This window comes from Acipenser ruthenus, chromosome 20 (genome assembly GCF_902713425.1).
Source record: "Acipenser ruthenus chromosome 20, fAciRut3.2 maternal haplotype, whole genome shotgun sequence".
Taxonomy (NCBI): Eukaryota; Metazoa; Chordata; class Actinopteri; order Acipenseriformes; family Acipenseridae; genus Acipenser; species Acipenser ruthenus.
Window position 1 is genome coordinate 3,654,936 of NC_081208.1, and position 14,904 is coordinate 3,669,839.

The 14,904-nt window shown below is 39.6% G+C and overlaps 1 protein-coding gene across 17 annotated transcripts in view; it reads right to left on the reverse strand.

The window, feature by feature from the left end:
• The window catches only part of LOC117425531 (kinesin-like protein KIF1B), an 85,164-nt gene that overhangs the window by 15,390 nt on the left and 54,870 nt on the right, over nucleotides 1-14,904 (reverse strand). For 7 of the 17 annotated variants that reach the window (XM_058993171.1, XM_058993174.1, XM_058993175.1 and 4 more), the window contains 14 exons: nucleotides 12,853-12,946; nucleotides 12,057-12,205; nucleotides 11,755-11,933; nucleotides 11,489-11,626; nucleotides 9,993-10,241; nucleotides 6,811-6,929; nucleotides 5,528-5,613; nucleotides 5,003-5,132; nucleotides 4,359-4,518; nucleotides 3,630-3,720; nucleotides 3,030-3,142; nucleotides 2,743-2,798; nucleotides 2,119-2,319; nucleotides 831-939 (listed from right to left, as the gene is read on the reverse strand). In XM_058993171.1, coding sequence (XP_058849154.1) covers nucleotides 831-939; nucleotides 2,119-2,319; nucleotides 2,743-2,798; nucleotides 3,030-3,142; nucleotides 3,630-3,720; nucleotides 4,359-4,518; nucleotides 5,003-5,132; nucleotides 5,528-5,613; nucleotides 6,811-6,929; nucleotides 9,993-10,241; nucleotides 11,489-11,626; nucleotides 11,755-11,933; nucleotides 12,057-12,205; nucleotides 12,853-12,946 — 1,874 coding nt within the window. The remainder of the gene's footprint in view (nucleotides 1-830; nucleotides 940-2,118; nucleotides 2,320-2,742; nucleotides 2,799-3,029; nucleotides 3,143-3,629; nucleotides 3,721-4,358; nucleotides 4,519-5,002; nucleotides 5,133-5,527; nucleotides 5,614-6,810; nucleotides 6,930-9,992; nucleotides 10,242-11,488; nucleotides 11,627-11,754; nucleotides 11,934-12,056; nucleotides 12,206-12,852; nucleotides 12,947-14,904) is intronic. The other 10 variants (XM_058993179.1, XM_058993178.1, XM_058993181.1 and 7 more) reach the window with 3 other exon arrangements.

A 14,904-nucleotide genomic window follows, 5' to 3' on the forward strand; every position in this document is an offset into this window, starting at 1 on the left:
AGCAAACTGCCTCCCACGGTTTAAAACCACAAATTTAAAAGAGCTTAGAATCTGATTGGCTGGCAGTCGTCTAGCTGGGCCAAGGAAGGGAATGAACTGCCTTCTCGTCCAAAAGGCACTGCTTCAAGGGCAGGATGGATGACTTTACAATGCAGGGCTGCCAATACAGTACCTATCATTAGCTCAAAAGTCATCCAAATAAATAAAAATAACTGGCATCCTAACTTTAGAAGTATAAAGTTATAGTCTTTGTCAGTGGTGCAGAGTAATGTAAATGAAACGCTGGTAATCTGAGAAGAGATGGCACTGAAACACCTGCATCCAGCCAACAAGGGCTGGCAGGAGAACCAATTGGATCCATTAGAGGTGCATCCTTTCCAATGTGGCCAAGAGTGTGAATACCTTATGCAGCAGGCCATCAGAATGCAATTACGTATGGTCTTAAATTGTACCAATGTAAAATGCAGTCTAAAATGTTCAGCAATAATAAAGTAGGGTTTGCACACATTGGATTGCAATTGTTATTCACATTTTCATTTCAGCAGGTTGATTTTGTCTCCTTTAATTATCCAACTTCTGTTGGCACAAAGGAGTGTGCAGAAAATGGCACTTACAAAATATAATTATTATAACTTGCTTTTACTGTATTTGACCACACAGTGGCACTGTGCCCCAAATAGAAATCCTATTTTATTTAAAGGTTAACAACAACGCAGTGTCCCAGCCACACTCATGCACAATAATAGAATATTTCTCAACTGTATGGGTCAACTTTAAATGGTGTTTAATATACTGTTCTATATTTTGCATAATAAAAGGACTCCACTTACTCCCCAGTGGGTTCCAGTTCACTGATCTCAAACCAGACCAGTAGGTCATACTTGCTGACACATTGTCCCAGATTGGGCTTGCTTATGGCGTTTAGTTTAGTAGCTGGAACTGCAAAGAAGTTGAACAAAATACATTTCTACATTATTAAACATGTTCACCTTTTTCAACGGTGCAATTTATCTGCCCCCATATTTACGGTATTAGAAAAGACAATTGTAATATTAAAACATTACATGTATATACAGTATATATGGGAAAAACACACATCTTACAAAAATGGAAATCTAAATAATTCATTTTCTTGCCTACCAATTCCCATTTAGTACATCTAATGGTGAGAGGATGGAAATACGAATCCTGTTGCACAGCAGTATCGTCCATTCCAGGTTTTACTATGAGCTTGATTAGCCACAGTGTATAGGTGTGTCTTATTAAACTCATAGTAAAATCAGGGATGGATCAAGCTGCTATGCAATGGGAGACTTATGTCCATCCCTGTGGTGGTACTAATAGGTGAAATTCGAAGAACCAAAAACTCACACACACAGACACCGGTGACAAAAACAAACAGAAGGGAAAAAAAGCTAAAAAAAAACAGGAGATTAATGGAATGAAAAATTCCATTAGACCATGGCAAATTTTTAATTTACATATACATTATTGATATATATAAATAAAACACACAACTAAAAACTGAAGGTACTATGATAGTAGCAACGCAACAGGAATTCTACGTTTATTCTGCTAGATCTCGTCACAGACACAGAGAAAATCAATAGTGGTACTAATGTGTCTAGATGAGGTCCGGTCCCTAAAAATTGATCTACCTCCAAAGTTTACTACTTCATGATAAAAAAAAAAAAAAGGAGATTAGTTTTTTTTTCTCCTGATATTTTAGGTTTCAAAATATATCACGTCCTATTTTTGTTGTGAGCTAACCTGTGTTAGCAACCAGCTGAACAAACTGTAATTTAGAAACATAATAAAGTGAAAATTCTCTTATCAATATCCCATTTTTGCCTTAAGCTATACTTCCATACACACCTATTACACAGAAAATCGAGTTTACAATTCTTCAACCAGAATGTATTAATATTTATTTAGCTGGTAACAATGAAAAATTATCACAGGGGAACAAAGACAACTGGGAATAAGAGAAACGCTCAGCTAAACCTAATCTGAGCCTTTATTATATGAGAGGAAAACAGCCCTGCAGCACACACACAGGCACACAATACAGCACTACACCATTTATTAGTTTGCCATGGGTGTGACTAGGTTACAAACCATCGTGTTTGGGTACTGTGAGAACCAGACAATGCATAACAGGCAGGAATGGAAACTTTGAGAGCTGATCAGCCCTGTCTTCGAAACTAGCGACCGCGGTAGAGGCTAGAGCATTGGCGTTTTCTGATACAGTGTCCAGCACCTGCCCGCTTACATAACCGGACACAAGGTATTTAATCAACTCAATCTTTCTGGCATGGTCTGAAATGAAATTAAGGGAGAAGGGGGAGGTGAGGGTGTGACGATGGAACAGCGATAGGGAGCGGATCGGAAATTGGGAAAAAGATTCAAACATGAAAACCGGAGAGAGGGGAAGAAAGAAAAATAAAGATAAGATATCACATGCAAAATGAGCTGCCACACTGCAAACAACAAATTGGTGATCAATAAAACAAGCTCTTTCAAGAAAAACTAGAACAGACTGTCATTCCCCATCTTTGTTAATTCTCTGGTGTGGAATAAACAATTCAAATTGGAGAATATAATGAACCCCCTGGGCCGCCTCAGCCCTGCTACCCAGGCACCTGGGTAACACTGGGGGCAGGTACAGAAATCAATGGAACTCAGTCAAGGAACAAGGAAATCGCTGGAATCAGAAACAACAATGTTACAAAGGATTCTTACCTGGTTTAGACAGCGGCATGGGTGGAGGGAAAGATTTGCGAGAGGGTTGTAGAAGGCTGTAAGACAAACCGCTAAAAAATGAGTATGCGTACAATGGATTAGAAAAATCAATGTTGCAGTCAGTCGATTATTTATTTATTTTTGCTTTAAAAAGGCCACAGTGGATGCAACCTAAATCGCTGAGGGGGGTTCGTGAAGATGCTATTTATTTAGACAAAAAGCAGCATCCAGCTTTACACACTCCTACTTCAAAAATAAAATAAATCAAATTAAAAAAAGAGAGTTACCTGTCCAGCCCCTGCAGATGTAGAGGATGCTGCTGGTAGTGTCCAAACACCTCAAACACAATGGGCTTGGTCTTTATATACTCAATGAAAGACTCCGTCACCTCAACAGCAACCTGAAAGTCAAGGTTTTAACTGCTGTTATTATCACTGAAAAAAAAGCATCCAAGCAGAACCATACATCTCTTGATCTGCCCCTCTGACTAGGCACTGGACTTCCCTGACCTGTGCACCGCGTTACTGGATCCTCAGCTAATGCACTATCCTTGCACTACTATTACGTCACTGTAACTTGCTGCATCCTGGTTCATATTGTATTTGAGTAGTATTTGCATTTACTGTAAACTATACTGTATTAAATATTAAGCTTGCATTGCAACGCCTGTTAGGTCGCCTTGCATAAAAGGCGTCTGCCAAATATTATTATTATTAATAATTACAGTAATTAGAATTCTATTACCATTAACACAATGGATTTGGAACAGCTATTGAAAAGTGTTTGACACAGCAGTACACAGTCAGGTTCTGATATGCTTAGAGCTACTGCTTCACGTCGAGGATCACCCCTTCCTATCTTCCCATGTGAACTGGAAAAGCACTCACGTTCTGCACATGGAAGAACCCCAGAGGAGCCCCTCGCCCAGTGTTTTTTAAAGGTTCAGTGGAAAACGCTTCATCGTGACGGTGCAGGAAGCTGGAATTCAACATTCACAGTGAGTAACCATTTTGTCATGCAACACGTTCCCTTTTTTCAGGTTGCACGTACTGTACTTGCCCCAGTGACTTATAACCTAATAATGAGCTAAGCCTCATGCCCGTGCTATCCTAAAATCTACAGTAACAATTTCTGTACAACAATGTCTTCGTTGAAGCTGCAGTATCACACTTCTGAACATGCTGAATTGGTCATTTATATGCTGTAGTTTGATTAAAATATATACCTGCAATGTATTCTTAAATAAAACAAGGCTAGGTTTGAACCCGGGAGCGCACGGCTCCCTGTTCCCAACACTGGGGTGTCAGACAGACAGTCTGTCAAACACGAAGTATCAGTGACAGCACAGTGACACCAGCTGAGGTAAGAGACAGAGCATGACTGACAGCCAGCCTGATTTCACCTGTCAACCCACAGCATGACACAGATAAACAAATTCTGCACAGTTTACAGGGAAGTCTAAAAGGGTCAGCGTGTATTTGCACAACAATGCCAATACACCTGGAACACTGTATTCAAGTGCTGCTTAACTTGAAATATATCCTTTTAATGACATGTGCTGCAGTTTAGTTGTTCTGCTGCTACTGCTGCTGCTGCTGCTGCTGTCTATCACTCACTTGAACTGGCAGAAGATGTCTGCGTACTCCGGGAGAATCCCGATGGCCTGCAGGACGGTCACTCGGAAGGTGAAGATGCTTCCGACCACCAGCTGGTTCGCCAGCTCCTCCGTCAGACCTTCAATGGACAGCTTGGTGTCCCTCATGTTACCCTTCAGATCTAGGAGAAGCAGAGCGGAGCTGGTTAAACATGTGCAAGCAAGACCTTCATTCAGTTTCATGTAGCCACAGACCTGCTGGCTCTATCTCCTCTATTTAAATACCCTTAAAGCTGATATTAGTACACGAGGAAGTGCAATAAGAGCCAAATGGTGAACTGCCTCTGTCCCATAAGTTCAAATAGGTAGTCCTCATGTCATGGACCTCAATATACTTGAATCATTGTGACTTTCATAAAACAAAAAAATGCATACTGATAGAAGTCAGCCTTATATATGGATGACATACCTGTCAACTACTAAAGGGATTTAGAGATCTGTGTTGGGCTATACTGCTTACTAATAAAGGGCTTTACAGAAATGTTTATAGCGATACAGAAAGAACAAACCTCCTTTTTCAAGCAGAGTGCTTATAACATAAGTGGTAATAGGGTATCATTGACAGCATGCTATTCATTTCTAGTATCTTTGGTATGTAATCCTCACCCAGTTCATTTATCCTGTTGTGCTCTTCTGAAGGGGTTACGACCTCTGAACTCTGACCCTGCCCTTCCACATATCTCAGCTCCTCAAGGGATAGCCCTGACTGGGTCAGTGCCACAGAGGAGAAGTCACTCTGATACAGAAGGAAGGACAAAAAGGTTAACGTACACTTAAATGGAATATTAAAAGAAATGGAATATTGTCCTATGGTATTTTAACAGTCAACAGGAGAAATTTGCTAGAAGTGCTGAATCTAAAATGTATGAAACCCAGAATTATTTCTCTCTCATTGAATGCTCCAGGTGCAATAAAAATTTTTTTTTTTTAAAAATCTGTCAAAACCTCTAACTTTAGCCCTAAACCAGCGGGGCTTCTGCAGAAAAAGGAAGCCAGATTGCTAGTGGCAAAATCCTGTTTGCATTGATCTTAAGCCTCTGAGACTCGGGGTGTATAAAGAGACTGCAACAGAAGCTATGCTCTGCAGGTAATAGAGCCTAGTTCAAACACAACCTATTGACAGTTACTTACAGTTTGGAAGTATTCATCATCAAAAGAAATTTTTGCAGTTCCCGACTGTCGTATTCCTGAACCATAGTCTGGAGCCTCTTCGTCAGCTGAAGGAAAAGGACGGGATTTACTCTTTTGATTCGTTTTTTTTGCTCTTTATATCATCTAAAATGTTCTTGGATATGCTTTAGAGATTACATGGGTATCATTTATATATATATATATATATACTGAAGCACTAAAGAAACACTCAGGTCTAATGGATTTAATCAAATATTTTAAACATAGATATCAAACAAAATCACAGAAAATGTGAACAAAAACACAGATCAAAGAATCATACGTCTTCAGTATGAAACGTGACACACTGTCAAAATGAAAACATTACTAAGTTAGTATCCCTGAGCACTCACACAATCCTGGAAGCGTATTTTTCGCTGTTCTTGTGTTAATGGCTATTTATACAAATTCTTAATCAACTCATTTTGACAATTTTAACTCAACTCATACCAAACACTGATGTTTTTATGAAATCGCATGACTTGAGCTCAGTATTTTGTTGTCCCAAGGAACAATACTTCTCAAACAATCAACAAACTTATCTGCTCACTATTTAAAATGTAAATAATATTATGTATGTGTCCAATGAGCTATTGATGTAAAACTTAGACTGTTGTGTTTTCATTGTGCATCACTATATATATATATATATATATATATATATATATATATATATATATATATATATATATATATATATATATTCAGAGAAGGTTGAACTGCAGTGTACAAAAATGAAGGTTGATAATTTAATTTTTTTTAGTATTTTTTCTTCTTATCAACCTATATATATGAAAACTTGTGACTGTGCAGAACCTTCTCACTGTCACCTGCTTATTAACTTGTGTCGCACTACAATCTGGAATTATTATTCTGCATTTGTTTAACTCTTAGCTTGAAAACTCTTAAAATTGTACCCCACTACCACGTGAATAACAGCTGCAGCTCTCACAGTCCTTTTAAATCTTAGACGTCCAAATATCCAGGGAGTCTAGGCTCTTCTCACAGTCTTTTTAAATCTTGTTTCCTCATGGGAAGAACACAATCCAGACTGATCAAGTTCCAAGCATATACAGTAGATGTCCAAATATCCAGGGAGTCTAGGCTCTTGCCAAGTGCTACTCAGAAGCACTGTACATGCAATGGAACTGATGATTATAAATATGAGTCTGAAGGTATCGAGTTCACTGGCAGTATAGTGACAGAGCTCCTGTCCCTACCCATTCATGGTCAGCCACTCTTACCTGCAATGGCTTGGACCCCGACACGCAGGAATCCTCGAACCTCCCCTTTCTCACTCACAATAGCCACTCTGTGGACGAGGGGCACTGGGTACAGGAGGTTACTGAGATACACAAAGGCTCTGCAGAACGGAGACAGAGAGGGTATCACACCTGTCAGTCAGTGTGGGAGAGGAAATACCTATCCAGTGTGCTCCTGATGCGTGCACTTGAGAAGCTGCTTCTACTGCATTCACTGCACCAGGTTTGAAATGTATAAAGCATTTTAATATTTATAAAGCATTTTAATATGAAACCTTTCAGTTTTTTGGGGGGCTATAGCCTTAATTGCTGAATTGCTAACTGCACAGTATACCATAGTTCAGTGACAGGTACTGCAATACAACTTTATAACCCAGAGTCCACAATGCTGTTGTGAGCTCAGGGGTCTTTGTAAAGGTCAGGTGTCACATTGTCTATGTAACAGTCTGGCTCCAGGGGAATAGCAGAATAAAACACGGATTCGTCCGTCATCCACACTACAAATGACTTTTACAATAGCGTTTGCTCAGTGAGGTCATGAGTATTGATTGTACAGTATTTCTGGAGCCTGTTCTTATAATAATGGCTGTAATATATCAGGCTTGTCAGTTTGTTTTAAACTGTGCTACAGTACCTGGCAATGGGTACACTTTAGTTTGAGCTATGGTAAGGCAAAAGGTTATCACATGAGGCATAGATGGTATTGACCTTTTAAGAAAAAAAAAAAAGAATAATCCTTAAAAACTATGATTTCTGTATTGGTCAGGAGTCTGTAGTTTGTGTGAACCAAAATAAGGACAGATCTGAAACTGCAAATGAAAAAAATATATATCTTTAGGTTGCTTCAAATAAAATGTGCTGGGAATTTATATTAAAAAACCAAAATAAAACAGGTAACATAAATGCTGAAATAAAATACTCAAATGTTAAAAGGACCAGAAAAAAATGTTAACTGCACAAAAAAAAAATACACAGCAAATTAAAACATATACAATGTTAAAAAAAAATGGATAATTGAGCCTTTTCAGTCTGCTTGAAGCTAATAAGCACAACTAAATAATAGGAGTAGCACTAGAATGGCATAAAGAAAAACTACTGCTGACCACACTGCAACAAAAAAATAAAATAAAACCGATTCTCAGTTGATGTCAGTATGAAAATATATAACTAGCATATTGACAAAGCAGGAATAAAGGTTTCATTATGTCCAGCAGGTTCTTTTAGTCTGTGTCACCCAGTGAAAGGCACGTGAAGAACACAATGACTATTCAGCTACTGACAGCTGTACTCTCACTGCGCCAAGTCTCCATTTAAATAGAAATGCCACGGCCCTTCACGTACTTTAAATATCCTGCCAATTTAACGAAGCCACAATGACGCTGCTTCCCTTCCGTCAGAAACGTTCAGGCGTGATTTGCTTTAACTGTGCTTTTGGTTTTGTGCTTCGCTTAAAACAAAACAGACTGAAGAGGGTCTAAACAATATTAGCGGTAAGATTGGTGAGGTAAAAATGGCATGTTCACAAGCAAAATAAATAATAAAAAAACTAAACAGATAATAATGACAAATGCTGTGTTACAACACAAATAACAGATGACTGTTACATCAAATTCCAGTTTTTTTGTTTCATTTTATCCACATTGATAAAATCAAATATACAAAGAAAAAAAAAAAAAGAAATAAAAAAGGAGCCACAGCATGCCTTAGGAGTAAGATGGCTGAAGGGACGAGCTCTTTCCACTACCTTAACTAGCCTGCAGATATAAATCCATATCTTTACAATGACAAAGCAGGGTGACAGAAACCCAATTCACACGAGGGTCACAAGGTCTGGGAGGAAGCTTCTCAGTTACACCGCTTCGTTTAGTGTAATGCGCGTATGTCTGCATGTTTGAGACGGCTGTTTCAAATTACCCATTAAATATCATTGTCCTCATTCGAGGGCAGGCTACGTTGTGATTTTTTGCAGCATTTTTATCCGGCATCTACCAGTTATTTACATTTTCTCTTTAACTTTATTGTTATGCTAACTTGCCCTAGTTTTGTTAAGTCTGAATGTAACTTAATTCTGCAAATACAGCCCTTCAGATGCTTTTATGACACCTCAATATAAAATAACAAACTCAAGCCTAAAAAGATCAATTTCTTGGTGTTTTCCTCCCCACAGTGATGATAAAGTGGCTCCATTTTCTATATGTTGAGCTTCGGAGCAGGCGTGAAATTTCACTGATCTGATTACTGGCACACTTGACAGTCCTCAAAATAGGACGCAGCAGTTTGTAGCCAAAATGAAGGATTTCATTTTTTTTTCTGTGAAAAAATATTAATTTAGAATGTATCAAATGACAAATAAAGCTTGTGTTTAGATGAATAATGTTTTTTTTTTTTTTTAGGGTTATCCACCAGCAGAACTAAGAATATTCTTACAGCAGATCATATCTCACTTTTATATACTGTACATTATTGCAATGAATGAAGAAATTCTGCCAGTTATATGCCAAGCATGTAATTCACAAGAACTTTCACTGTGGATTTAATTTTCTACACCATAAGGTCAAACAATTACCGTAAATACATGATTTGTGCTCCACAATTTTGTAAAGCTGTACTTGTAACTTTTGATAATTGGGATCTAGTTATACATGAGGCTTATTGCAAGGCAGAGGCTCCAGGTACTAAACAATTCTGCATGTGTTGTAGGTTCATATGTATTAGAAATAATCGTTTGGGTTATTTTGTTCACAGGCGAGCTTCCTGGTACACATTTTACATGTACTTTTTTTTTTTTTTTTAAACTTACAATAAAATCCAATTTTAAAAGGATTTTCACCCACACTATAACAGGTTAAGTTAGTATAGGTCACAACAGCCTTGAAGCGTTGTTGTCGAGGCTCCTCAACCCAGTCGCTTTTGACCATGAAATGAAGAAACTGCTCTAGTCTAAGCACCCACACCAACTGTGACCGAAAACATTTGATATACTGTATAGAGATGCATCCGTATTTAAAAGATTGATCACCTGTGATGATGACACCAATGCAAATAGAAATATTAACCATCACATGCATGCAGACAAGCCAGATGCCGTAGACCATGTAATCTGCGTGGTAGGAAAGAGCTAGCCCCTTTCTGCATCAACCCCCCCCTGATTGGACCTCACCAACCTTCCCACTAAAATGAACCAGGGAGACCGGTCGTAAAACGGGTCCTGGCCATCACTGAAGATGTCTGATCCCTCTTCAGTCCCCGCGTCCGAGCCCGTGTCGTCCACAAAGGCCTCGTCGTCAAAGTCGTCCATTTCGTCCTGCTGCTCGTCGGCCAACTCGGTGATGTCCGAGTCGGCCGTGGAGAAGGTGGGAGACGGGGTGCGGTCTGCGAGTCGCTCGTTCACACAGCCGTGGAAAATAGGGGAGCTGAAGCGCAGTCATGGGCAAGGGAGGGGGGGGGAGTAAGAATCAAGACAGTTACAAAGGTGCACCACCATACATCAAAGCACGCTCCGGGAAACAAAACCCCTGCCTTCGAGGAGGATGCAGGGAGAGAGAGTCACGTGGATTTATATTTTAAGAGACTGCTCTCTAAGAGGAACTTTATTTAGCTTCAGCTTTTTTTAAACTCTATTTGAGCTGATCCTATGAAAAACATGGCTGTACTTCTTGGTTTATATACTGCAATGTATATTTGTATGTATCAAACTGATAATCCGCAATGCCAAACAGGGTCTTGACTGCTCATTTATCTTGGCAATACACTATATATTCACTCCCTGTGCAGCACGTATTAGGCGTGAAACGGAAGTGTGGTGCAGGATAAATCAGATTCGCCAAAGCGAAAAGTCCGGAAAACTATCTATTGCAAAATAAAAAGGTAACCAGTGGAATGTGTTATCTGGCAAACAATGACAGCTGGAATAACACGCATGTCAAAGAGTCATTGATGTTTCCATAAGAGAACAATCAACAGCCTCACATTCCAGAAAGCACTGTGTTAGGTCTGTGAATTCCCAGGTTATAATGCCATGATGTTTGTTCAGCTGACGCATCAGTAAAGAACATGAATATCCTTTGTGATCTCTCACAACCCTGATTCACTAATGTACTGTAGGTGTTTAAAATCCCACACAGCGTCATTATGCATTAATGCATTCATAAAAACGTCCCCGTGGTCAACATTACATGCAATTTGGTAATAACTTGCGTCTCGTGGTTCTGTTCGCTGCTGAGGATTGTCATGCTAGAGTGAGGTGACAGATAGAGAACGCTCTAGCAGAGAGGGAATTCAAAGCTTAAAAAGTTGCCAAAGGACACAATTATATTAAATGGGTTCTCCTGTGAAGCAAAATGCCTCAAAAACAGCTGAAGTAAAGTGCTTTCAAAAACAAATGTACATTTACATCAAACACATGAAAGTTGTTATCGGGTGCAGTCATTTATGAGGGATACAGTAAATTAGTAAATTTTGCATTAAAAAAAATATATAAAAAAAATAAATAGTATAACACACACACACACACACACACACACAACAGGGGTAACAACAAAAAATGGTTCCAGTTGCTTTGAAAACAAAAACAGGCAGAAAGTGAAATTACTTTGAAATATTTGGCGCCTCAATAAGGAAGCAGGTGGAAAAGCGAATTGAAACCTGCCAACCAACCCACCTTCCCACAAGCTTGAACCAGTGGAAGCGGTCGTAGAAGGGGTCGTTCCCGGTCAGCACATTGTCATTGTCTTCATGAATGGAGGACGCCATTTCACCAGCTCTGTCATACATCTCACGCATCTGATCCAGCCTTTGCCTGAAGAGCACATACACAAACTGTTACTGAATACCAATATGTCAAGTATCAAAAACGTTACTGAGCCGGGACTCAGAAGCATTGGCCATATTCCCATCTTAAAACAGCAGAAGTCTTTGGGCACTTACTTGAGTTTCTCCAGGGACCAGTAATGGGTGGCTCCGTTCTTGAGGTCCTGCACCTCCACGGCCACCACGGTCCTGGGGAAGGGGCGAGGGTTCCGGTCCTTCTCTGCCTCTGTGGGGAGCAGCTCGGGGGGCAGTGGGGAGTACAGCGTGTCTGTGAGCAGCACGAACTGGAACTGCACCTGCGGCACAAGCATGAGCGCATCGATAAAACACCCTTTCTTCTTCTTCTTCTCAGTCCTGGTGCACACAGGTCTGCGAGAAGCCGTTTACAATAGAAATATACAGGAGGAATAGCTGCTTACCCTCTTCTTCAGTTCCACGCTGATGGCATTGGCCTCTTTGAGGTACACAGCGTTGCCCCACAGCTGGTCTCGGAGCGATGTGAACTGGTGATACTTCCACTTTCGGAATGCCCACTGCGCCGTCTCAAACTCATGCTGGGTCCAGGGTACTAAACAAGCGCAAAGACATCAAACAGGTGTCAGAATAATTTCATGCCATAATGCAGAATGCAGTAGCTCTGCAGAGGAGTAAACCTTAGTTTAAAGCACATGCAATATAAAGACTGTCAAAAGGACAGAAACATGCATGTATTTTCAATGCTTATAAGCCTTTAATATGTATAAGCATGATAAAATTTAGAGGGTTTTCACCATGCTTTACCACTGACAGTATTCATATCATATTATATATATATATATATATATATATATATATATATATGAATGATTGAGAGAGAGAGAGAGAGAGAGAGAGAGAGAGAGAGAGAGAGAGAGAGAGAGAGAGAGAGAGAGAGAGAGAGCGCAGTTGTTGTATAGCTACAGTATACATGATGAAGACACACGTGTGTTGAAACGCGTCACGTTTTTAAGTAAGAAGACTTTGCTGCACAACATCAGTGGTCATGTCTTAAAGAATACAGAAGAGTGTGACCAGTCCCATCTCCAAATATCAACAATCAAGCATGGTATGCATGGTTGGCTTAGTAGGAAATATTTTATGACCTTGTACAGACGATTCTTTAATATACAAAGCGTCTTTAAATATAAAGCATTGATGTGCATGAATGCCTTCATGACTATATAGTGTTGAACCCACCTTCCTCCTCTTCCTCTTCCTCCTCAGTGGTCTCAGCAGCTATCGAGCGAGTCTCCACCTGCTTCTGCAGCTCCTGCAGCTTGCTCTCGTACACCTGTCAATGACAGAGTGGAAACATGTAGAAGACAGACGAAGAAGAGATGGAGGGTTTCAGAGAAGAGGAAAGACAGCGCTGTTGGAAAAACAGGGACTGTTAAAAGGAAACACACTGTATTATGACCTTTAAAAAAAAAAAAGTTAACAAAATGTATATGATTACATACTGTAGCCATTATAAAAAACATGTGGATTGCTGTGCAAGACTGTATTTGAAAAACAGTCCCTGCTGATGTAGAATGATTCTCCTGTTTGTAACCCAGTGATGCCAAAGTATTTTTGTATGGAGAAAAAGACCCTTCCCTAATGGTGTCCATGTAAAGCAGTTAACACTTTTACAGTACCTGTAGGTGTTCGCTGCAAGTCCTTTCGAACCTTAATGCCCACCAGTTAGTGCCAGCAAGTTATGTTCCACTTTATTACCACCCTGTGAATTCTTAAGAGTACCATCGCCCCCACTTTCTGGGAGCTGCTCTCATGTTGCATCTTCTTGGCTGTGAAGCTCAAGAGTCTCCAAATCACATTTACAATTGCTGGGGCCATGGACTCCTGTCTGATTTACTTCAGCCTGGTTACACCAGTGTTAGGGTCTATAACCATGCACGGTCACTGAGACTATTGAGTCGCTCGGCAGTGAATTCAGTATCTGAAAGCCTGAAGGAAGGATGAGACATACATGACTTAATCAGATTGAATTAAAGCCGGTTGGATCACTCTCTTACCCACATGTAAGGTTTTGAGTTGTCTTTGTCAAAACAGCTTAGTCTTCGACTGTGGAGCCCCCACAGAAAAGGGGGGAGCATGAAATAGACTCACGTGGATCAGCTTGACCTACATTTCACATTCCCTGCAGCACGTCCACCTGTTTGACCTGATCTAATCCGAAAGATAATGAGTTTTCCAAGTGGCATAAATGATTTCCTCAGGTAGTAACCTCAGGTTAAATAGAATTGTATATCACAACTGCCGCTATGGCCAAAGATTTTGCATCACCTAGAGTTTTAGGATTGAGACAGAATTAAATAAATAAATAAAATGAACATAATTTAGATCTTTTGTTTAACATCATGTCATCAAAACGAAACTATAAAATGATATTCCATAATAGTAGTACAGTATTTCATGTTAGATTTAAGTATATGGAAAACTACAAAGCAGTATGTAATTCAATATGTTAACACAACATTATTCAGCAGGTTTCAGTCAACTTTATGAAGCAAAATCTGTTAATTCAATGGGGTGCTTCAAAACTTTTGACCATAGCTGTACCCAGTAACGTGGGTCTGGAGGCTTTGGGTAAAATAACCTTCTAGATGTACGTTGGAGGCCTGTGTGCAGAACACGCTCTCATGTTCTTGTAATGAACTGCAATGGTACACAATACTGAATAGAAGTGAAAAGTGTTAAAACCCTGAATTTACCAGCATCACAAGTGCTGAGATTAAGCCATGCCCCATCAGTACTACAATGTCTAGATCAGGGGTCTGAATTCCAATCCTGGAGGGTCATTCCATCCCCGTTTTAACAGATAATACACAGAATTGGATGGAGTTTAAGATGGCTCAATTAAACAATGAAAACATGGTTGGTACAAAGACCTGGGCTGGAAGAGATAACTGCTAGACTGCTTCTCTTATTTCTTATAGGCCTAGATTCTCAAAGCTACTCCAAGTCCATCAGCTTTATTTTTGTTTGAAGCGGTGAAAAAAAACAACAATACAATTTGAAAACACATATGAAAGAACTTCTACTCACAAGCCCCTCAATTCAATATGTGAGCTTTTTTCTTTCTGGTTTGTTAACCACTTTTTGTTTGTTTGTTTGTTTGTTTTTTGCAAATGACAATTTGGAGTAAATGGCCTTTGAGAATCTAGCCAATAGTACAGCATGTTACTGAAAAATTGGGAGTGCAGCGTCACTTCAGAAAAGGGACAGCAAATGCCTTTAGTTCAGAAG